The following is a 23,710-nucleotide window of genomic DNA, read 5'->3' as shown; positions in this document are numbered from 1 at the left end:
TAATGTCTGGGCGCGGTGCGTCACTTAGCTGCAAAAAATCCATAGTCAACGGATGTGATGGAAATCCTGGAGGTGGATTAAACCTTCTAGATGAAGATCCACCCGTTTCGAGAGGAACCGGAAAATGGTTTTCGTCGGGGCGTTTGGCGGGCAAACTATGAGAGAATGCTGCCCGATTTGTTTGCAGTAGCTCACCTCCGACTGCGCCTTCCATCCAATCTGCAGGGAGAGAAACACCTACTCCAGCTTGCTCCCGTCCGCTGGGTGCTCGGTATCCACTGGAATCTACACTTATTGTGTTCCGCTGACTGTCTCGACGAATAGCTCCGCCTGAAACTGGGGGTGCTGGAGGCAGGTCATTCCCAGGAATGTGAACCACCGGGGTTGAGGGGACTTGGGGTGGATGGTTTCCCGGAGAGGGAAACGGCTGATTAACCATATCAAAGTTAATGGAGAAATACTGTTGACCCAATTGCGCAATAAGATTCAAGAGAAGTTGCTGGTTCTCTGCTTGAGTCGAATCACGTGGTAAATAGCGCCGTACCCTCATGTGGTAATGAACCAATCTCGAAAGGCAACTGGGATTAGGGCCAGAAGCCAGCAGGCGTCCAATCCTATGAAGTTGACGCGGGACAGTTTCATAATCATTGGACATTAAATGGTCGGCAATTTGTAAGTTGTAATCGGTTTTGCCTCTCACGAAAGAGATTTCGTAACTCTCTTCGACGGGCTTCGAGGTTTCCATCAGTGGAGTCTCCTCGGATGGCTAATTCATAATTGAGCTCGTCCTCTTCGAGATCATTTGTATTAATACGATAGAAGTCCATTTTGAAATTATTCTCGTGACTTTATCAAGAAACCAAAGGGTACCGTTTTGACTCGAAGTCCGGACACCTAAGCACTGCTTAATTTTCAGTTGAATATTTCAAACGGAATTAAGTACTTGGCACTTAGTGATAGCACATCCTGTCAAGATTAACTTATCAAATTTGCTGTAGTGTACTGAAAATTACACTTTGTATGCACGAAATAGCTAATATAATCGAAAACATTGAACATCGCTTGCTTCGAAATTCGGACATAGTATCAGGGATGCTTCAAATACCGGACAATTTTGCTTCGAATTTCCGGACACTTCGAGTTTGGCCTATATTGATTCTCAAATAGCCAATTTAATCCGTTCAAAGACAACTAGAATATATCATTCATATTTCTCGATTAATATATATCCGTATTATACACATTTGTATGGAAATCTGGCATCCCCCGGTTGTGTGTACCATCCGAAGTTTCTGCTCCGAGATTGACCAGGACTACCAAAAAACAGCATTTGAAACCAAGTGGGAGCATTTAAGTGCAATATACAACATTAAGAATCTAATAATTTCATACAATCTCCCCCACCATCCACCTCCTTTCATTTTTCAAGGTAGAACGCTTTTTTGATATTTGACGTGTCTGTGGGTAATGAAATATTTTCTTCAAAACTGCCTCTTAAATTCAACGTGGATAAGCTGCAATAGCTCATGAAAATCATTAGATGACCAAAATTCTTTTCTAATCAAAAATACCATAAATAAATATGATAGGGGAAACTGTGCCGATTTCCATTTCACTGGATATATATACATCTCATCGCGAAACAAAGGAATATGGCACCAAACTCGTCGATTCTTTTTATCAACCTGCGTGGTCACTGCGGAAAAAATCACAAAAATTCCTTTTATTTTTCTTTATTTTTGATGGGACGAACATCGGAGAATTAAAATTATGCATTATCTTATCATTGTTAAGAAATACTTTGAAATATAGCCATTAGTAGTATTTATGTGTCTTTTGAAATCCCTTTTCAGTTTGCTATTAGAAATCAAGGATTGAAAGGAGCGATTGAAAAAATTAATTCTTGTGGATTGATAAATCCGGGCGTGTCCGAGAAATGTTGAGTTTTTTATTTGACTGGTGTCGTTCACAGCGTGTCTTTTTTACAATTCTGTTCAAAAAGCTAGTTTTTTTTCTACAAAAATGTGAATGTTTAAAAAAATACATTTGAAGACAACCTTTCACTAGAAACTGAAAGCAAGTTTTGCTACTTGTGTGCAATTCATAAAGTGATCCCATTTACAATATGTGTATAAGTATATATCGATGAGAGCAAGCTGAGAGCAAGCAATGTTCCTTTTGGGGTGTAGCAACTAAAATCTAATGAAATTGTTACTATGCTTGCTCATTACGAATCATTTGATTTCAATTAATTTAACTGATAAACAGTTATTTAACATCATTTCAGTATGTCCGGAAATCGAAGCAATTGTAAAAACTTGCCTCGAAGTCCGGACATACAGAAAATGTAATAAAAATTATAAAGCTATGAATTCTCAAGCAATTTCTCTAATTCATGACAAAGAGTGCTATCATACTATGTTAATAAATTACTAATACCCCTTGCAAATGATAGAATATAGAACATATGAGCTTAGTTTTTTAATGTTGAGTCTTAAGCTGCATTCTAAGAAAAACGAAATTCACCGTTGATTATTACATGCCTTCAACTTTTACCTCTAATTTTCAAGTTTTTACCACAGATCACGGATTACTTACATTTGTTAAAATGGTTTCAAGTCTAAGAATCGTTCCCTGCACTGATAACCCAAGAAATACTTGTTGGGATGGTAAATAAAGTCAAATAACAATTGAAGTGTCCGGCTTTCGAAGCGTCCGGCAATTCGATGCAAAACGGTACAAAGGAAAGGGGGAAGTAGAAAACTTCGCGATAAACTAAGTGTCCTCTGTATAATAACTAACCAAAAAAATATCGGAGGTCGAGTAACAAACTCTGTCCAAGCTAACCAACCGACCAATAAACAAAGAAAATAGTCTCAAAGAACAATTATTTCTAAACTGAAAATAACTTGATTTTTTTTCGTATCGACTTTCTGTCGGGCCCCACGTTGGGCGCCAATTTGTAACGATTTGCTTTGAGCACATGGCGTACAGCAACTTAAGCGCCACTCTCTAAGATTGAGAGGTTGCTAACGCTGATAAAGTCCGGCCAAAGACTCCTCACTAGGGCAGGTTTGAAAGTGGCTCTATCACTCGAACACACTGATTTCCTCAAAACGTGGCACAACAGGGAAAGCGAACTCGATGCGAAAAGGAAAAAAAAGGAACTAAAGGTCCAAAACGAACTGCTAAATGTTTCACAGGACGATGTTATTAGATACAACTAGTTGAAGGGCAGTTGTAACTTAGAATCATAATTTATTACATAGCTAGATTTCACAAGATACAATTTAGCCATCTCAAGGGATGTGCTACGTACGTTTTATACTTAAAACTAATTTTTGAGCTCAAAAATAACCTTTTTATGCTTAACTAAATACTTGCGGTAACGTTGGGCGCCGTTGAGGATTGATGACGGGTTCATGCAAGGCGTGCAGATCTCAGTTCGTGGTACCACGTTCGATTCCGGTAGACAGCCCGAGGACCAGCAGTCGTCAGCACGAGCTTCTAACGCCGGCGGGGATAACCTTCCCCGGTCGATGATGCGAATAGCGAAAGCCCTCGAAATGGTAGCGATGGGGCACCGTGGCCTTCGGTTGACCACTCCGGTAGCGAACGACGAAACAGTCCTCAACGCAGATCGCGGAGGCTCGTTTCCCGGCAGCGAGATTGGAAATTATTGCGGGCTCCGAAGCGGGCGAGACGGTGGAAGAAGCGCGGCTTGTTTCCACCAGCGAGACGGGAGAAAATAACGGGCCGTCCTCGCGGATACTCAAGGGCAGTGATGATACGACTTCGATGGCTTCGGCCGCTCACGCCCGATGCGTCGACGAGGTCTTCTTCGTTGTTTCCGTCGCTGGCAGAGCGGGTCAGGGCCTGCAGATTTGCTGGTACGAACGTTTTGTCTTGCCGAACACGCGGCAGGAATCGTCACTGATGTTGTTCGGGTGCACAAACCCTCAACGCGGGTTTTGGAGGCGGACAGCGACGAGGCCAGGAAGTCTTGGACCGTCCCGGAGGCCTGAGGGCGTAACCAGGGCTGTTTAGGCTTGATGAGCTTACACGTGGGCTTGGATGAATTGGCGACTATAGCGATCGCGTGGCCGTTGAGGTACTCGTGATATTTGATCACTCCGGACAAAAACCCCACGTTAACAGGGTTTCTGGGACCGTGAACTCCAATGACGAACCACGTGGAGTTGAGCCTCACAAGATCTCTAAATTCGTACAATGGCGTTTCTTATTTCACCGTATTAACCAACGCACGTTTGCCTTTTTATAATTAATTAGAATCACTTCTCTGTACTTTCCGATTAGCAATTTGCACTATTCTTCTTGGCAATCCAACATCGACTAATCCCACTACATATCTCACAGTTCGGTCGGCCTTGGCCTTCATCAGATTCGCTCGTTCACACCATACAATGGGACAAAGAGTTTACTCTCCCAGTCCACGAGCGTAGGTAGCACATCGTCGTCCTATTTGCGTGGACCATACCACTGGGTGCGACTTTGCATCTAACCCATACTCTAAGGCAGAGGAGAAGACTGTCCATAAGTGGGCCCAAAATTTAGTACCTAGTTAATGAGTACCCAGAACCGAATTTCATGCTGTCAGCATTTTTTTCTCTACTATCAGGCAGATGACGTTACCGTTTGGCTGCCGTTTATGTAATAAGGTAAAAGGACTAAAGTGGACCCTTACCTGTGTTACATATGCAGGGCACCGCCAGTGCGGACGTCATCCACCACCGGTACTGTCGGACTACCTCTGCAACCCGAAGATAAAGTTGGCGTGATGCGCAAAGACGTCCCTTGCGATAGCCGCCGGTAGTCGGGGCACCATCAGTGCGCTAGTTTCCTTCACCGAAACTGGTGGACCACCCTCGACGCCAGGGGAAGTCAGGCGGATTCGAGCTAGGATGGTGTGGCTCGACCGCCGAGAAATCGAGACAACGTGGCAGTGGATCTCAACAAGCCAGTCGGCGAACTAGCCTAAACTAGGGGCCGGAATTTTAGGAGAAATGCATGAGCACAGCTTCTGAGCGAATTTGTGGTCCACCCACGCTTCATGTAGTACGGCCTGGGGATTTCACATTCAATAGTCGATTGAAGATGAATTTTGTTTCCATTCAGTCATCCATCATAGGGCAGTTGTTGCTTTTTCTAGGATTTGTTTTGGAAGAGAATTCTATTTAAGTTTGAAGTCCAAGATGATTTCCATGTACCAAAAAAGTTCCGTCCATTTAAGGACCAGATATTTTGAAGTTTCTCCTCCTTGTAAATGGAATTACGTGCGTTTTTAATGAATTTATGTTTAATCATTCAGTTTTGCACCGATGAATTGTAAAGTTTAAACACAGACAAAGCCAAATGTTGCACAAACTAAGTTAAATGCAAATATTAAAAATCATAAAAATCCCTGAAGAAGATGAAAAAGTCGAAACGTCGGAAAATATTGCGGATCTTTTCAAAATTTTCCATTTTGCGTATTCCGTAAAGTTCTACCGCAGCTGCCAAAGTTCTACCGCAAGCCTGGAAAACTTCAATACACTGAAACAAAAATCTGATAATTGGCGATGTCATCGTAGAATGCCATGCCAAACAGCAGAGAAAAAGTATGAAGTGACAGCTGCGGTAGTTTAGAAATTGAACCGTAAAGAGGAAAGTTTTCTCTGGAACAGCAATACACGCGATAACGTTTTAGCTGCTTCATTAGACTGAAAGAGCCCTTACTATTCGCGTGATTTTTATTCAATTACTTGTATCGAAAGCCCTATTTTTTTGAGCAGATTTTATCATAATGCAATGACAGGATTTGTTTTTTTTTTTTAAATAATTGATTCGACTATTTTGACCTACCCCACTAAATTTTGTATAGGAACATGCGCACATCTCCTTCTTTTCGCATGCCTTCACCGAGCCTATAAGAATGATTTGAATTTTGCACCATAGCAACCCATGGCCGTTGAACACATGTTTTCGCTTCCGTACTGATTATTGTTTGCAAACAAGTTGTTCCCTGCAGCGGGCAACATAAACAACTACCAATCAACAGCTGGTTGATTTTGTCGATGAAAAGTTGACCCACTCCTTTCGAAGCTACCTTGGTGCTATCGACCAAACACGGTTGAAGCTTTTTTCCATTGGCGAATATTTTGCGCTGCATACGTTCCAGCACCGTGCTACCGTTAAGTTCTATTCATCATAACTGCGTTTTAAAATGTCTACAATTCGCAGAGGTAGTAAATCTGCTCGTGGTAAGACCGGAAAAATCTCCAATCCCAAAGGAAGCTCTACGGCCGGTAGTAACAACGGTCTACCGAAGGATAAAGTCCCGCCCAAGCAGGACAGCGAGGAGTCGGAATCGACGGACGCCGTATCATCGTCGGACGAAGAGGAGCGCTGGAAGGACTCCAAGCATACCAACGATGTGCCCTCGGAATACTGGCACATCCAGAAGTTGGTCAAGTACATGAAGGCGGGCAACCAGACGGCCACGATTGTGGCGCTATGTTGCCTCAAGGATCACGACCTGACGACGCAGATGAACCAACGGGCGATCCAGGACTGCGGCGGGCTGGAAGTGCTTGTCAATCTACTCGAGAGCAACGATCTCAAGTGTCGACTGGGAGCACTGACGGTCCTGTCGGAGATCTCGTCCAACTTGGACATCCGCCGGTCGATAGTTGACCTAGGAGGTATTCCGCTGTTAGTGCAGATACTGTCGGAACCCGGACGGGACCTGAAGGTAATGGCAGCCGAAACGCTGGGCAATGTGGCCAAGGTGCGGCTTGCGCGCAAGCTGGTCCGAAAGTGCGGCGGGGTGCCCCGGCTGGTTGATTTGCTCGACGTTAATATCAGGTAAGACTCGGTTGGAAAAATAGTATTTCGTTGTTTTGGGTGACCTTGGGATGGGTTTTGGTTGTCATTTTAGTTGAAGGATGTGCCATATTTTCATATTTAATACATTTAATACAATCCATTCAAGACATTTCAATTTGACATGGCGATTCGCGTGCATTACAAAGACATGAAACCTTTGCTTGGTTTGCAATTCGTCTATATTCTGAACCAGTAGAATGACGCCACGATAAAAAAGGAATCGCCAAATTTCACATTCGAACAATAATTCACACCTCATTGGCTGAGTAGTTGTTTTATTACTCTTCTACACATCGCACCTATAAATGAATCGGCATGACAACCCATAGAAATTTATTAAGATATCCGAATCACTTCTGCTATGTATTTGCTCATTCCTTTTACCGCACTCACTCTCCAGCATTCTGCGGTCCCAGCGCGACCAGCTCAGCGAGGACGAGCGCGAAATGTTGGACATGGCCCGCGCCGGGGCGCGTGCTCTCTGGTCTCTGTCCGAGTCCCGACACAACAAGGAACTGATGTGCAAGGGAGGCATCGTCCCGTTGATGGGGAGACTGCTGAAGAGCGTTCACATCGACATCGTGGTTCCGACTATGGGTACCATACAGCAGTGCGCCTCGCAGGCCAACTATCAGCTGGCAATCACCACCGAGGGAATGATTTTCGACATCGTGTCGCACCTGACCTCGGACAACCTGGACCTGAAGCGGCAGTGCAGCTCAGCGATCTTCAAATGCGCCAGTGATAAGGTTTGTCCAAATGTTTTCGTTTAGTAGCTGCTATTGTTCTGTGTGCATTGGTTTGTTTAAAATTTATTGTATTTATTTGATGAGCTTTTTGTCTACCTCGTAAAACTAAAAATGAACGAAAAGCGTAACGCGTAACGCGTTTTTGCAAAAAGGTAAAACAGAATCGACATTTGTCGTAATCAAATGACAAGTATAGAAGCATATATAAGTTGAAAAGTTAGGCAGATGACCGTTAAGGAACAACACGAATTGATATCGTGGATTGTTTCCGTAATGACAAAACCAAATGAAATCTAAACAATAAATGTAACAAATAGGTACATATGCTGTTAACATTTCAAAGCACCATTTGATTTTTCAACACCACACTACAACCAATCCGTTCCAATAGGCAAAATATAGTGTTTCATTCTCATGTTACATACTCTTTTGACCATGTTTACCTATTTTTGCTTGCTTGCCCTAATCTATTCCGATTCAGAGCTTTATCATTACATATTTCAAAATGCGTTCAAACGGTCTTATCCTAATTCCAAAATTGTTAATAATCATGTTCATTATGAATATGAGCATCGTATATGATTGTGAAAGATGTATTCGAGCCTGATGTTAATCTTATTTATGGCTTTTGCTATAATCCATTTTACGCTCGAGAAGATAATTTTTTATTGATTCTTTTGAATGATAGAATCACTCTTATTGAAATATTATTGTTTGGGTGCTAGCTTTGAGAATGTATGAAAGGCAGCAAACCACGATAATGTGCCTATAGGCTATATATAGTTCAACCCATTTGATGTCACTGTGTGGATGAGCTCAAATATTTACAGAGGTCGATAGCGCTGTGAATTACTCCGCAGACTAACAAAAACAACGTTCCCATTCAGTCGAAGTAGTACCGCAAGCCATGCGACATCGTGGAACGTGTTTCCAGTTTCTGTTCAGATCCTACGCCATGTGCGCAATCAAATCAATTCGCGGAAATGGATCAAATTCGAAACTCGCTGAGGGAATTCCAAGAGAACGAATGTATCACCGAGCAGTTGTTTGTGGATTGTTCCAATGCTTTGCTGGAATGGCGCGTCAAAAGTGTGCAGCTACCGAAAGATTTTGAAGTGCTTCTGCTGTACAAACTTGCGCAATATGGGCTCAGGAATGACTTTGGTGCGGTAATACAAAAGATAACGGATGGATCGGATTGGGGAGCAGCTGTGGAGCGAATTGAAGCACTAGTCAAAGGGATAAGGTTGAGGGCGATTGAAGAAATGGAGGATCATTTCGATAGTGAGTTTTTACTAAGGCTACGCTTGATTCATGCTGAGCTGCATTACCTATTGGATGTTGAAGACCTTGCCGAAATCCCTGTAAGGGAGTTAATGTACACCCTCGCCGTTTTTCTACTTATATACAAACATGAAAACACGTATGAGATATTCAAATTGTGTTTGTTCCCTGTGGATGTGGTGAAGTATTTACTGTCCGTCGTGGCATCTGCGGTTGTCATCAAAGCTGGTAATCGAAGAAATGTAGTTTCCGGAAAACACAAAACACTTTTTCGACTGTTGAAAAAACTCTGCAAACAAGTGGAAGATCTATATTTTGCCGTCGCAATTCATCGCGACGTTGTGGCCATTTGCGATGAAGGTAATGCATCAGTATCTGAAGCTTCGCTATCACAAATCATATATAAGCTAGATAGGCTTTCTACAAATACAACGTCTATGGTGGGTGGTCTTAGCCTATTTGCCAAGGAAACATCTGATAGTTATCGACTAATCGAAGGGTCGGATCGTAAAATGATTATTTTTCGTCGCAATTTATGTTATAAGCTACCTTTGCTCAAAGCTTTGATAGAATTGGATCTATTCCTACAAATTGTGGCCGCTTATAAGAATTTCCTTAATCAGGTTAGACAATGTAAGACATTCAAACAATTGCGGTCCTATAGCTTATATATACGAAACATTGACAATGTTTACAAAAACCATAAAATACTATATCAGGATATTTTAAACTTCTATTCAGAATTCTGTGACCTTGAAGAAAGCAGAAAGCAAACGTCTTATAAGATGGATGTCATAACAAATTTGGAGAATTTTCTCCTTACGGAAACAACGTTTGAACTTTCACAGGCTGTTTATTTCATGGAATCGAACATAAGCTTATACAAAATCCATAATTTAATACAATTAGATCTTGCGAACCTATCGGATAAGTCTATTATACATTCAATTAGCAATCTTTGGAGTAATATTGATGTGGAGGAACAGTACCTTAACTCAAGGGAGCAAAATGATATTTCAAGATCAGACCCTACTGATTTGAGTGGAAGTTCAACTACGAGCAATAGCTCAGCTCCCGATATTGATCTATTTCAATCGAATGAAACACCATTTGACGACATACAACTTCAACTAGATGAGACAGCTAACGCAAGTGAGCTGAGTGATCCACTGTCCTTAGATTTTCCCAACATCGACCATCTTTTGCAACAACTGAATCAGCTAACAACCGCGGCAACACAAATCAACAAAAACATATTTTTTGATGAACCCATATCGGAAATCAAGAAGATCCTTGCCAACTACGAGTGCTCAACAATTGATGGAATTTCACGAAACTATCAAAACCTGCCGCACTATGCCTGGATTCAGCTGCGATTTTGGTTGATTCAGCACTACAACTATTTGAGCCAGTCAAAATGTTTGCTCGACGAAATGGAACTGCTGAGGGCAGGTCACGAGATGATTTTGGGCCAGCAATTCAATAATTTTCTCAACGAAGATCACCCGAGCTATCGGGTGATGACGACGGACTTGAATTTGGGTATTGTCCTATTAGCGTTGCTGATTACCGAGATGTCATATCAAGAAGTGACTAATAGAGAATCTGTTCCGTTGGAAATCGGTGAGCTAAAAGATATTAGAAAGGATGGTGTCCGCTGGATGCAAGTTCAACGGAAGCTATTCCGATCTTGCTTGGGCGATGAAGAGGGTTGTACTGCACAGCTTGTTGAGGATGATGCCAATTTAAATGGTGTGTACTTTGGTTTGCTTGATAAGTATGACAAGTTCGAGTACCATTCTTTGAAAGACATTTGCTCAGATGCTCATTCAAATTGTAATATTATCAACATTAAAGCCGCTTTAAAAACAGAACGATATGCAAAAGCTTTTGAGTTTTCAGAAAAACAAATATGCTGCTTGGAAGAGGATTTTTTCAGCTGGGAATCATTGATCTCGGCATTTGTGCAATCAGGGTCTTGTCCTTCGAATTTTGAAAGCAACTTGTTCTCTAGTATGGTGCAGAAATTAGTGAGTCATGCAAATATCAAATCACTCCAATTGTTATTAGAATTCCAACCAAATTATGATCCACCAAATGCACTGCTGATAAAATCTGCCCAAAGCGGTAATGAAAATTTGCTTCGTCTGCTGATCAGCAGGAAAAAATGTTTTGATGAAGCTGTCCTGAAGATAGGGATAGCGGCACTCATGCATCAGACTATAATTTCACAAATTTACGAGTTGTGTGATGAATCGCTTAAAAGTGTTCTCACAACGGCTGTCAAAGCCAACAACGTGGACTTAATCAACATAATATTAGCTCGACCATTCACTGAATCGATTATGTCGTTCTTGCTTCCAGTGGCAATTCATTACAATCGATTTAAAATGGTTGAAAATATTCTTACAAAGTACCGATTTATCGGCACCAACTCGTTGTTATTTACAGCAGCCCCACTTCAACACTGGTCCATCTTCAGACTATTAATTCAAAAGGGGGCAGATCCACATGCACGTGTGGAATCATCCAGCCCGTATGTCAACGGTTTTCAACTTGCTATCATTGGAAATTGTTCAAAAATCGTTAAGCAATTTGCGATACATACCGAGGGAAACAGAGATTTGGGATATCTTACTCTGGCGGCTTCAACTGGATCTGTGAGAATGGTTCGAAATCTTCTCCAAGCTGGATTCAGCATACTCGATGAGCATCACCTGTATCCGGTAGCATGGTCCAATGGGCAGAAAGATCTTAACCATCTTTTAATCGAGCACTTACAGCCGGATAGTTGGATATCTAATGAAGCAAACAGCTTGAGGACATGGCACATGATATTGGATCAGTGGAGACTAATTCCTTATTTGAAGTACTTGAACAGTTGCGAAGAAATACGACGAAACGATGAATCATTTCGGCAGCTAAAACTGATAGTATTAAGAAGGTTGAAGCTTTACCAAACTGTTGATGCCAATTGGAGTGTTCGAAGTATTGATATCAATCAAATAGACCAAACCGGGGGTTATGATTTCACAAAGTCTTGTAACCAACTTCAGTCAATGTTGAAGCAAAACTATGCTGACAAAAATATGTTCAGCTTAAATGTTCACGTTTATAGCCTTACCACGATGAGCTATGCATTTGTAGAAATCGTTTGTCTTCGGGAAGTCACAAATTTTATGGAGGATATTTTTGTTGATAAGCAAATAATTACACACTCCACAGTTTTGGAGCACATTTTTAGCTATTTGAACAAAGATGTGGTGTTCAGTTGCAGTGTTAGAATTTTCAACGATGATTCAGAGATTGAAAGATTTGAAATGCTGCACCTAAAATCATTTAAATGTGTAGCAGAGCTTCAGCTACGAAAACAAAATAATGCTGACCTATCGGAAGTAGAGCTGGAAATTACTACTACTGAGAATAGAATTTTGACTGCTATTCGGTCCGGAGATTACTCTTCGACAATATTCCTTTTGCATCAAATTGGAAACGTTGAGAACGAAGACATCTATTTGGACCCCTCGTTGCTCCATGAGTTATTAGACTGCCCCAATATGAGTGACCGGAATAAGAAACTTCTGTTGCAAAAATTCCATAAATATGGAATACCGTTCTCCATTGTCCCCAGCTCTGGATCTGGACAATCAGCCATTGTTTACGCTCTGAGAAGTAATCACTTCGAGCTTGCCGACCTTATGATATTTCTGAGTTGTAAAGATTTAGAAGAAACACAAAAGTTTCGTACCATAATTCAGCAAAGCTCAATAACACTATTTGAACGGTTTCTGTCCACGCGACATTATAGCGACGAAGACGAGTTTTATTATATCTCGTATGCCTTGCACGAATTAAACGTCAAGCATGTTACCGTTTCACAGGACTTACAGACTTATCTGTGGTTCAAGCTGGCCAAGTACGGGTTTAGCAATATGTGCACTAATTCAGTTGTCGCTTCCAATCCAATGGATTGGCTTAAATCCATCGATTGTATTATCGAAGGTGTGCACAAATTGAGATGCAGATCGGATCGCGGGAATGTCTTAGGTATAGACAATGATGTGTTGTTTACCTTGAGAATGATTCATAAACATTTATTTTTTGTGAAAGATAAACCGCATTTGAAGAAAATTCCTGTTAAGGAGATAACTTTCCTTTCGGCTATTTTTCTTTCTTTCTTCAAAACACATGGCTCTGATTCGAATTCGTTTGCTATTTATCGTATGGTACTCAACAAAATCACGCTGTTGCGATTTCTAGAATTTGTAGCAGTGCAATTAAGTCAGTTCAGAGATTTCTTCCAAAATTTGAACAACCGCTTGATCATTTTTTTGTCGATCAAATGTTCCAATTTAAAACGAGAAGATCTTGAAACAAATTGGAACAAAGAGCGGGAAAGTGATTCTACGTTACCAGCTCTTTGCGAAAATACTTGGAACAAATTAGTTTCCAAGAAAAATTCAACTCTTTCTACTGGTACTCTAGTGAACAGAGTCCTTTCAAGCAGCACTGACATAATTTACTTTCCAAAGTTATTCAAACCAGATAAACGACTGATCAAGAAGCTTCTCAAGCTTTATCATCGAGTCAAACAATTGTACTCGTTACTCAAAATTTATAATACTGTTAGCAACATTTCGCTCGACGACGTCACTAAGGAGGTTACTGTCGCGTGCATGAAGCGATTTTCGCAAATTTTCGGAGAATGTATTAAAAACACCCCGAATTCCCAAAATTTACCAAGTAAGCTCAACAGGTTGCTAAATCAACAGCTTTCCGGTTTCATTCGGCTCGTTAAACAAACTCGGGACGTTACGTGTCATGATTTTCCAATGGCAAGGAAGCTTCTGCCTCTGGATGATCAATTTATTTATTACAAGAAGGCGGGTAATTATCTCCAGATGGTCAAAGCCATAGTGGCTGTTTTGTTGATTTGCACGTATTTGGAATACTTTCGGTGCCTTTTTGGAGCTTTGAGACAGGGGCGCAGCTTGGATAGTATACGATTAATGATTCGCTTTATCGGGTGTCAAGATGCAATTGATTCTTTGCAAAATGATTGTTTGAAGACTATTACCCAATACCACATGAACCTGGATAAAGATTTGAAAAGAATTCCGAGCAGATCAGCAGAAGAACGGGAAGTGCTTGACCGAATCCTAGTGAATCATAACAGACGACTCCAAGTTTTGAAGCGACTTGAAGGAATAACCCAAAGCTTTATCTACAAATTCCGCGATATTCAAATCGCATCATTTGCCATGACTTCCATCGAGGCTGTCCACAGTTTACTGGATGTCAATTTACTGCCTACGAACAATCATTCTATTCTTGAATTTGTAGAAAACAGCTGGATTATACTGTCCGAGGATGTAACGACGTTATCTGGCGCTGAGAATCTAATGGAAACCAGTGCTACCACTCTGACTAGGCTACAAGTAAACTTTGACATTAATCAGGATACGATTCAGATGCATCACTGTCGCGAAGAAGTGCGAAGGATAGTGGGAGACTTTATAGAAGGAACCGACTTTGAAGCCACAAAAAAGCTTCAGCTAGAAAGCGATCTCTTGTCTAGGCTAAGCAAAAGATACTTCAACAATATCTTCATGATTAATGCTAAAACTCAAGCGATGAAAGATATTTTCGGGAAGTTACCCACTAGAGATTTCCATCAAAAGCTGAACACATTGATAGAGCACGATGTGGAGGATCTTCAGAACATACTTAATTCGAAACAAGAATCCGTTTTGAGAACGTTAAAAAAATACGGCTGTTCCACAATTGAGACATTGATTCAGAATGTTTCCAAAATTCCTCAGGAGGCTGCTTTAGCAATAGAGTATTGGCTTCTGGAATTGTGCGAAATTTTCATTAACACCCAGATTTTCCAGGACAACTTCTATGCCCTCAGGTGTGACTTACAAATGATATGCGGTAGAAATTTTCGGAATTATTTGGCGCACGATGGCTTATCATATGATCTGCTAACACATAGCACACGTGCTAAAGTACTGATTAATGCACTCGTCGTAGCGCAAAAAAGTTGGAAGCTCTTCCAAAATCCAAAGCCTTTTAATCCAAAAAGAGAAATAGACATGACAATTTTTGAATCCGGATGGCTCAATGACCAAGCATTACTTCTTCAATCTGTTCTTAAGTTCGATTTCGTCAATGCGAGACGTGCCATCGAAAACGGCGCAATGGCTTCTGGAAAATTTTGGACGTCGAAAGGAATATTTGAAGGACCTACTCTCGTGGAAGCATCCGAAATTGTTCAATTCTCAAAGGCAGAAGAAATGCATACTTTGGGTGCGGACATTCGAAAAACTATGATGCTTATCGATCCGTTTGTGCAGGCAAGATGGCACACTTACTCGACTCCAGCATGGATGTTGGAAATGGCATTACACAGGGGAGACTTTGATCGAGCTGCCAGCAATCTCGATGGTGACTCATGGGGACAATGGGCAAAATCAAGCAGATTTCCCCAATGTGTCTATCCATGCTTAGGTGCCTTGCTGTTTTATTTGGAAACCCATGACCAAAACGAAGAAATGCTCGATACCCTCATGTATTTTGGACCAGAATATTTCCGAGCATGGATGTGTTCAAGTTCCCGAAATTTTAGTGACTATCTCTTGAAGCGAATGCCATCAGCATGGTCTGAGAAGCTATTTCACGCTGTAACATTGAAATCATCGGTTGAACACATCATGGAAATAATTTCCACTAATTTGATTGATCCCTCCCATTTAAATATTGCAGTTCTCGCAAACTATTTCAAATGTTTCGATCACTTTCTGAAGAATTGCAGCTCGAATGAACAATTGGATAATGTTCTGGAATCGTGTGCAAGATTTGGTCGTATACAAATGATACAACTACTTCTTCAGTTCCGAGATTTTCCACAAATTGTTCTCGATTCTGCGTTGAATTTAGCTACACAGCACCAGCATTGGAATGTTTTAAAACATTTGCATCGGCATAGTGCAAATCCGTGGGTAAAACTGAAATTGAATGAATTGAGCTCCGGTGAAATCGCAATCAAGATGGGGAATTTGAAACTGTTGAAACTGTTTTTTAAAGATCAACACAACGCGAATGGCAATCATTTGTTGCCCCTGGTTGCAAAATATGGATCGGTGCGCATGGTGAAATACTTGCTCAGTATAGGTTGCGACCTTTGGAAGGCAAGAAATATTTTACAGTGTTCATTAGCTAACGAAAAAGATTCGAACATGACAAGATTCATTGAGTCGTCTCTTTTAGATTTTGAAGCTACCCGGAAATTTACTGAAAACAAACTGCAGCGATGGCTACAAATCATACACGAGCAAAAAGTTTTAAACTTTTTCGCAGATTCGCCTATTAGCAGTGAGGGAGGTCTTATTGCGCTGTTTCAAGCCGACTATCAATTGGCAAAAAGAGTACTAATAAGATGCAGCACTTTTTTCAGAATCAATGAACAGCATTGCATAAGAAACATTTGTTTTTATGAAAACAGAATTAAATCTAATGGTGTTATATCTCAAATAGAACTTCAGATTAATTCTGTATCTTCAACGGCAGTACATTTCGAACAGAATGTTGGGTTTAAATATAATTGCGGTTCAACTTACCAAGCACTTAGTATTGATATCTGTCTAATCGATGCGAAGTTGAACCTACCTGCAAATCTTAGCACAGCAAATAATTACGGCTCTAGTCCTTCAGCTCTTCAACTAATCACCGATTTAATTGAATCGATTGACTCTTTTACAGAATCGTTCGCATTGATAGGCAATTTTGAGTTTGATTCACGTGCTTTCCTTTTCATCCGAGTTGATAAATATTTAGCTTTGGCAGAAATTGAAAAAACCAGCGCACCAATATTCATCAATCGTTTCCTGAATTCCACCAATACAAAAGGGGAAACATTTCTTCATCATTTGCCACAAAACGTTGACGCGGAATTTCTCGATTTAATACTTTCCAACGGAGTAGACCTGACAGCAGTCGACAAGCTGGGTCAAACCGCTTTAGTTCACATATTACGCAAGGAACATTCCTGGGATACCCTTCACCGTTTACTCGAGTACTGCATTAAACGCGAGATACGGAACGATCAAGGAATTCACATTTTTGAAATACAAGACCAAGAAGGAAGAACTCTTCTAAAACACGCCACAAGTTATGGTCATCTGCGGGTTGTTCAGTTCCTCCTTGACCACGGTGTCGATCAAACTGTTAGGGATTGTTCGGGAAGCTTCGCACTTTACGAGGCAGTTCTGCTCCGATACACGGCGATCGTTTTCGCGTTGGTGCAGCAACGATCCGACGTGGTGAACCTTCGCCACGGATCCACTGGAGAAACCGTACTTTTTGCCGCAGCCAGCTTGAATAACGGCGAGCTTGTGAGGCTATTTCTTGATAACGGGGCTGATCTCTGCAGTAGGAATAAGGATGGACATACTGTGATAGCAAAAACGATAGTCAACGGAAGTGGCGAAGCGTTGAAAATTATTTTGGAACAAGCCAATCAATTGGGTGTTGATGTTGTTAATAATATTACTCCAGAACGATGGAATGCTTTGCAATGTGCCTTGATGAAGGATAATGTGGATGTTTTTCGAACTGTCCTGGAGCACATGGTCGGCAGCGTGGTTGATTCAAACATGTCGGATGAGTCGTTGGTTCGGTTGAAGTATATTTTGTTGGAGAAACACAAAATTATTGTGGAATTAGATGCGTTTGAAGCAGCAAATTTTCATCACCATATCGGTATTTGTTCCTATTTGCAGGAATGTGAGAGACTTTTCAATATTAGAATGAAGGAACCCTTACGAAATAAAGAAAGTAGATGGTTATCGGAATTCTTTGAACAAAATAACGTAATTTAGACTGTTCTTATACGAACTATGTTTTCATAATACAGATAAATTATAGTGCAGATGTTTTATGTTAAATATATTTTTTACAGCGATGATTTTTAATTCTTATTTCAGTGAATCCGAAATTCATGATTTAAAACTAAGTTCCATAGCTAAGATTACCAGCATTCTCCAATGAAAGCGAAATAAAAAATAAGAAGGGTTATGAACAAGACACGACCGACGACATGAAAACTACCTAAAATAGTTTGGTGTATTGCGGAATGTATTTCCATCATGCATGCATACTATAAGAGAATTCATTTGATTTCTTACGTTTTCAGCAACTTTCCGCCATCTCAAAGCGATTATGGCTCGAAGCCCACGTACCGCACCGACGCTGCCCTGCAACTTTAACCCGATGCATACCTGCGCATTTTGACACCACATGCGCGCAGCGTTTAAAAGACGCTAGGGTAGTGAGCTAATTCCCGTCGTAGTAGGTAGTGCTTGGTTTTCAAATCTAATTTATACGCCAGCCCAACTACTTACTCTAACTAAGTTGTATGCAACACGTATTTTAGAGTTCCTAGTTTTCATTGTGTACTATTAGCGCATTGAACAAATCATAGTTTATTGAGAATCGGCAATCAAAAATACCCTTCAAATTTTTCAAATTTGTGTTATGAAAATCTGTTTACGTCCATGAGAATTTTCATTCGTCCAGTATAAAACTCGATGGATTGCAGTCAAATAAATCTGTTGGTATTGGTGTGCGATTTCTACAAGTACACCAAATTAGTTTTTTATGCGGTATCATACCGTGTTAAATTAAAATAACATAAATTTAATTAATATTGGCCTGTTCTGAATATGATATATGTACATTGTGATACATTGAATAGAATATGTGTACGGAGGATGTTCGCGGTTATCCAAGAAATACCTGAAGTGGAGGTCTTCAGATCTACACGCGTAACCAATGATCTACAGGCCAGTTTTGTAAATGTAATATACCCATTGTGGTACATATAACAGAATCTGCGTATGGAAGATCTTCACGGTTATCCAAGAAATTCCTGAAGTGAAGGCCTTCAGGTCTACACGCGTAACCGATGATCTACAGGCCTGTTTTGTAAATGTAGTTTACCCATTGTAGTACATATAACAGAATCTGCGTATGGAAGACGATCGCGGTTTTCCAAGAAATACCGGAAGTGCAGGCCTTCAGATCTACACGCGTAACCAATGATCTACAGGCCTATTTTGTTAATGTAATGTACCCATTGTGGTACATATAACAGAATCTGCGTATCGAAGACGTTCGTGGTTATCCAAGAAATACCTGAAGTGGAGGTCTTCAGATCTACACGCGTAACCAATGATCTACAGGCCTGCTTTGTAAATGTAATGTATCTATTGTAGTACATATAACAAAATCTGCGTATGGAAGACGTTCGCGGTTATCCAAGAAATACCGGAAGTGAAGGCCTTCAGATCTACACGCGTAACCAATGATCTACAGGCCTGTTTTGTAAATGCAATATACCCATAGTGGTACCTATGATAGAATCTGCGTATGGAAGATCTTCACGGTTATCAAGAAAAACCTGAAGTGGAGGCCTTCAGATCTACACGCGTAACCAATGATCTACAGGCCTGTTTTGTAAATGCAATATATCCATTGTGGTACATATAATAAAATCTGCGTATGGAAGATCTTCACGGTTATCCACAAAATACCTGAAGTGAAGGCCTTCACGTCCACACGCGTAACCAATGATCTACAGGCTTGTTTTTAAAATGTTATGTACCCATTGTAGTACATATAACAGAATCTGCGTATGGAAGACGTTCGCGGTTATCCAAGAAATACCTGAAGTGGAGGCCTTCAGATCTACATGCATAACCAATGATCTACAAGATGGTTTTGTAAATGTAAGGTCCCTTTAATATCGACTCATGGAGGTTTCACAGTAACAGAATCTGCGTATGAAAGCCGTTCGCGGATATCCAAGAAATACCTGAAGTGGATCATTTCAGATCGACACGCGTAAATAACGATCTAAAGGCCTGTTTTGAATATATAATGTAGCCATTATTTTTGCCTTTCTCGTACAACAAAGTTGTATCATTTCACTCCAAGAACAAACTTTTTATAGAAGGCCCGGAGACCCATAGTGTTATATATCAATCTACTCGACTCAACGAACTGTATGCATGTGTGTATGTGTGTGTATGTGTTTGTGTATGTGTGTGTATGTGTGCACAAAAGCTAAGAAAAACATTAGACAGCTTTTCTTATAGCAATCCTTAGCCGATTTTCTCACAAAAAGTTTTATTCGATAGAAGGCAAAGACTAGTTGATCGCGTTTGAAACTTATTACGAAAATGGTACATTAAACCGAGCCATATAAGCGACATATAAGGTTGGTGTCTCGACTAAATGCGAGAAAGGCAGTATCACTATTCGGTGAAATAAGTTGGGTTTTTTTCTTCGAGGTCGTTCAACAATGATGTCACAGATTTTAGGAGGGGAGGGGTTTGTAAGATTTTGTGACACTGCATATACAAGGTATACAAAAAAGCGTGACAGACGAGGGAGGGGGTCTAGAAATCTCGAAAAATAGTGGACGTCATATTTGAATCATCCCTTTATTTGTGTGTTTTTTAAGTTTAAAATCAAGTTCAACACAAATGTATTCAATATGAAGAGAGCATGAACCATATTTAAAATCGGAACATTGATCTTCATCTACGCGTGAAGATCAAATTGCTTTACTCCAGGGATTTCTTGAATGACCAAGAACATATGCTGTGAGGGCATTCTGTTATTCGTACTACAGAGAGCATGTACCACATTTGAAACCGGAAAATTGATCTTCAGTTACACGTGTAGATCGAAAGGCCTTACTCCAGGGATTTCTTGGATGACCAAGAACATATGCAGTGAACGCATTCTGTTCTTTGTACTACAGAGAGCATGTACCATATTTGAAACCGGAAAATTGATCTTCAGTTATGCATGTAGATCGAAAGGCCTTACTCTAGGTATTTCTTGGATGACCAAGAACATATGCAGTGAACGCATTCTGTTATTTGTACTACAGAGAGCATGTACCATATTTGAAATTGGAAAATTGATCTTCAGTTACGCGTGTAGATCGAAAGGCCTTACTCTAGGTATTTCTTGGATGACTAAGAACATATGCTGTGAACATATTCTGTTCTTTGTACTACAGAGAGCATGTACCATATTTGAAACCGGAAAATTGATCTTCAGTTACGCGTGTAGATCGAAACGCCTTACTCCAGGGATTTCTTGGATGACCAAGAACATATGCAGTGAACGCATTCTGTTCTTCGTACTACAGAGAGCATGTACCATATTTGAAACCGGAAAATTGATCTTCAGTTACACGTGTAGATCGAAAGGCCTTACTCCAGGGATTTCTTGGATGACCAAGAACATATGCTGTGAACACATTCTGTTCTTTGTACTACAGAGAGCATGTACCATATTTGAAACCGGAAAATTGATCTTCAGTTACACGTGTAGATCGAAAGGCCTTACTCCAGGGATTTCTTGGATGACCAAGAACATATGCAGTGAACGCATTCTGTTCTTTGTACTACAGAGAGCATGTACCATATTTGAAACCGGAAAATTGATCTTCAGTTACGCGTGTAGATCGAAAGGCCTTACTCCAGGGATTTCTTGGATGACCAAGAACATATGCAGTGAACGCATTCTGTTCTTCGTACTACAGAGAGCATGTACCATATTTGAAACCGGAAAATTGATCTTCAGTTACACGTGTAGATCGAAAGGCCTTACTCCAGGGATTTCTTGGATGACCAAGAACATATGCTGTGAACACATTCTGTTCTTTGTACTACTGAGAGCATGTACCATATTTGAAACCGGAAAATTGATCTTCAGTTACACGTGTAGATCGAAAGGCCTTACTCCAGGGATTTCTTGGATGACCAAGAACATATGCAGTGAACGCATTCTGTTCTTTGTACTACAGAGAGCATGTACCATATTTGAAACCGGAAAATTGATCTTCAGTTACACGTGTAGATCGAAAGGCCTTACTCCAGGGATTTCTTGGATGACCAAGAACATATGCAGTGAACGCATTCTGTTCTTTGTACTACAGAGAGCATGTACCATATTTGAAACCGGAAAATTGATCTTCAGTTACGCGTGTAGATCGAAACGCCTTACTCCAGGGATTTCTTGGATGACCAAGAACATATGCAGTGAACGCATTCTGTTCTTCGTACTACAGAGAGCATGTACCATATTTGAAACCGGAAAATTGATCTTCAGTTACACGTGTAGATCGAAAGGCCTTACTCCAGGGATTTCTTGGATGACCAAGAACATATGCTGTGAACACATTCTGTTCTTTGTACTACAGAGATCATGTTCCATATTTGAAATTGGAAAATTGATCATCTACGAATCCTTTCTCTGTACCACAAGGAGCATGTACCATACTTAAAACAGGACTGCAAATCTTTGTTCCTGAGCTCAAGCCATTTCTTGGATAACTGGACGACTTATCTCGGACTGGACGACGAGCTCGGTGGTCTAGTGGCTATCGCTTCTGCCTTATAAGCAGGAGGTCGTGGGTTCAATTCCAGGCTCGCCTCTTTCCTACTTTGTATTTCTATCTTAGTTCTTTCTGTGTTTCACGTTCTACCAAAACGATTCCTACTGTTATAACCTTCCACACAATCCCAAAACCTCCCGTGGCACCTATGAGAGGTCGTAGAGTTCTCTGCATCTTTCTTAAGTAGGTGTCCAACAAACCATCCTTCCCCTTCCTCAGCATTCGCAAGGACGTGGCCAGGACAGATCTCGACTATTGGAGAGTGCATTATTTCCATCTAAGAGATAGTGATTAGTACCAAATCAATATCTGTGGTAACGGATGAAAGTGATACTACTCTCACACAATAGTCTTGGCTTGTACCACCTACGAATTTGTGCGAACTGCTAAATGCTAAATGCTAATGCTAACTGGACGACTTATCTGTGACTTTATGCAGAATAACTATCATTTCGGTCAATTTTGAAAGTCAAACTTAAAAGTTTATTTCGGTTCCAGTTAACAAAAATTTCCTATTGCAATCCCATTTCGACCGCATAAAAATGGTTCCGATTGTGCTGCCATTCAGTTAAATGCCTCAGTCTGTCAAACAACTAACACACATGCTTAACATGTACGTGGGTAGTGCTGCCAACTGATTTCTGTTATGAAATTATTTCTCCTGTTTCAAACTTTTGGAATAGTGGAAAATTTTAGTGTGAATGACGAGTGTGTATGAAAAATTATATTACACTAGCGGAAAATAATTGAAAAACCTACTTTTATTGACTGCATGATTGATGCTGCAAGTTTAAAAAAACAGATTATTTGAACGCCTTCCGGTAGTTATTTTTCAATTATTTTTCACTTGAGCAATAAACATTGCTTTTATTTAGTGCGCAGTGAGAAATTTATGTGAAAAAGTGCGGTGAAAAGCAGTGAATTAAGTTGATTTTGGTGACGGTATTGCGCGTCTTCTACAGCAGTGAACGAACTGGATTTTCCTTCGTCGCACGGATAACGTAGGAAATTGTGAAAAAGTCACTGCCGAAAAGTTAAATTTATCTGTATTTCAAGTAAGTAACACCGGAATGTAATTGAAATGAATGCAGATCGTAGTGAACACTTTTTTTTCTATCTCGCCAGATGGTTGGTTCATTATTTTAGTTTACGATTCGCGAGTATTTAGTTATTTAGAATTTGATATGACGAATGCTAGCGCCATGGACGAATTAGCGCATAACCCTACATGGGCATCAGGCCTATGTTGTGCAATTTGAAGAAAATTTGTCTGGAATAAACATCTTCTTGTGTAAACTAATGGTCCTGTAGAGTA

General features: G+C 40.5%; 1 protein-coding gene across 1 annotated transcript in view; it reads left to right on the top strand.

Moving 5' to 3' along the window:
- The first annotated feature begins 5,981 nt into the window (after positions 1-5,981).
- LOC134213378 (armadillo repeat-containing protein gudu) overlaps positions 5,982-23,710 on the top strand; it is a 35,694-nt gene continuing 17,965 nt past the window's right edge. The window contains exons 1-2 of the mRNA XM_062692391.1: positions 5,982-6,864; positions 7,286-7,634. Coding sequence (XP_062548375.1) covers positions 6,224-6,864; positions 7,286-7,634 — 990 coding nt within the window. The 5' untranslated portion in view covers positions 5,982-6,223. The remainder of the gene's footprint in view (positions 6,865-7,285; positions 7,635-23,710) is intronic.

The sequence above is a fragment of the Armigeres subalbatus genome, chromosome 2 (assembly GCF_024139115.2).
Source record: "Armigeres subalbatus isolate Guangzhou_Male chromosome 2, GZ_Asu_2, whole genome shotgun sequence".
Lineage (NCBI taxonomy): Eukaryota > Metazoa > Arthropoda > Insecta > Diptera > Culicidae > Armigeres > Armigeres subalbatus.
The sequence above is the reverse complement of the archived record's forward strand: the minus strand, read 5'-3'. Positions and strand labels throughout refer to the sequence as shown.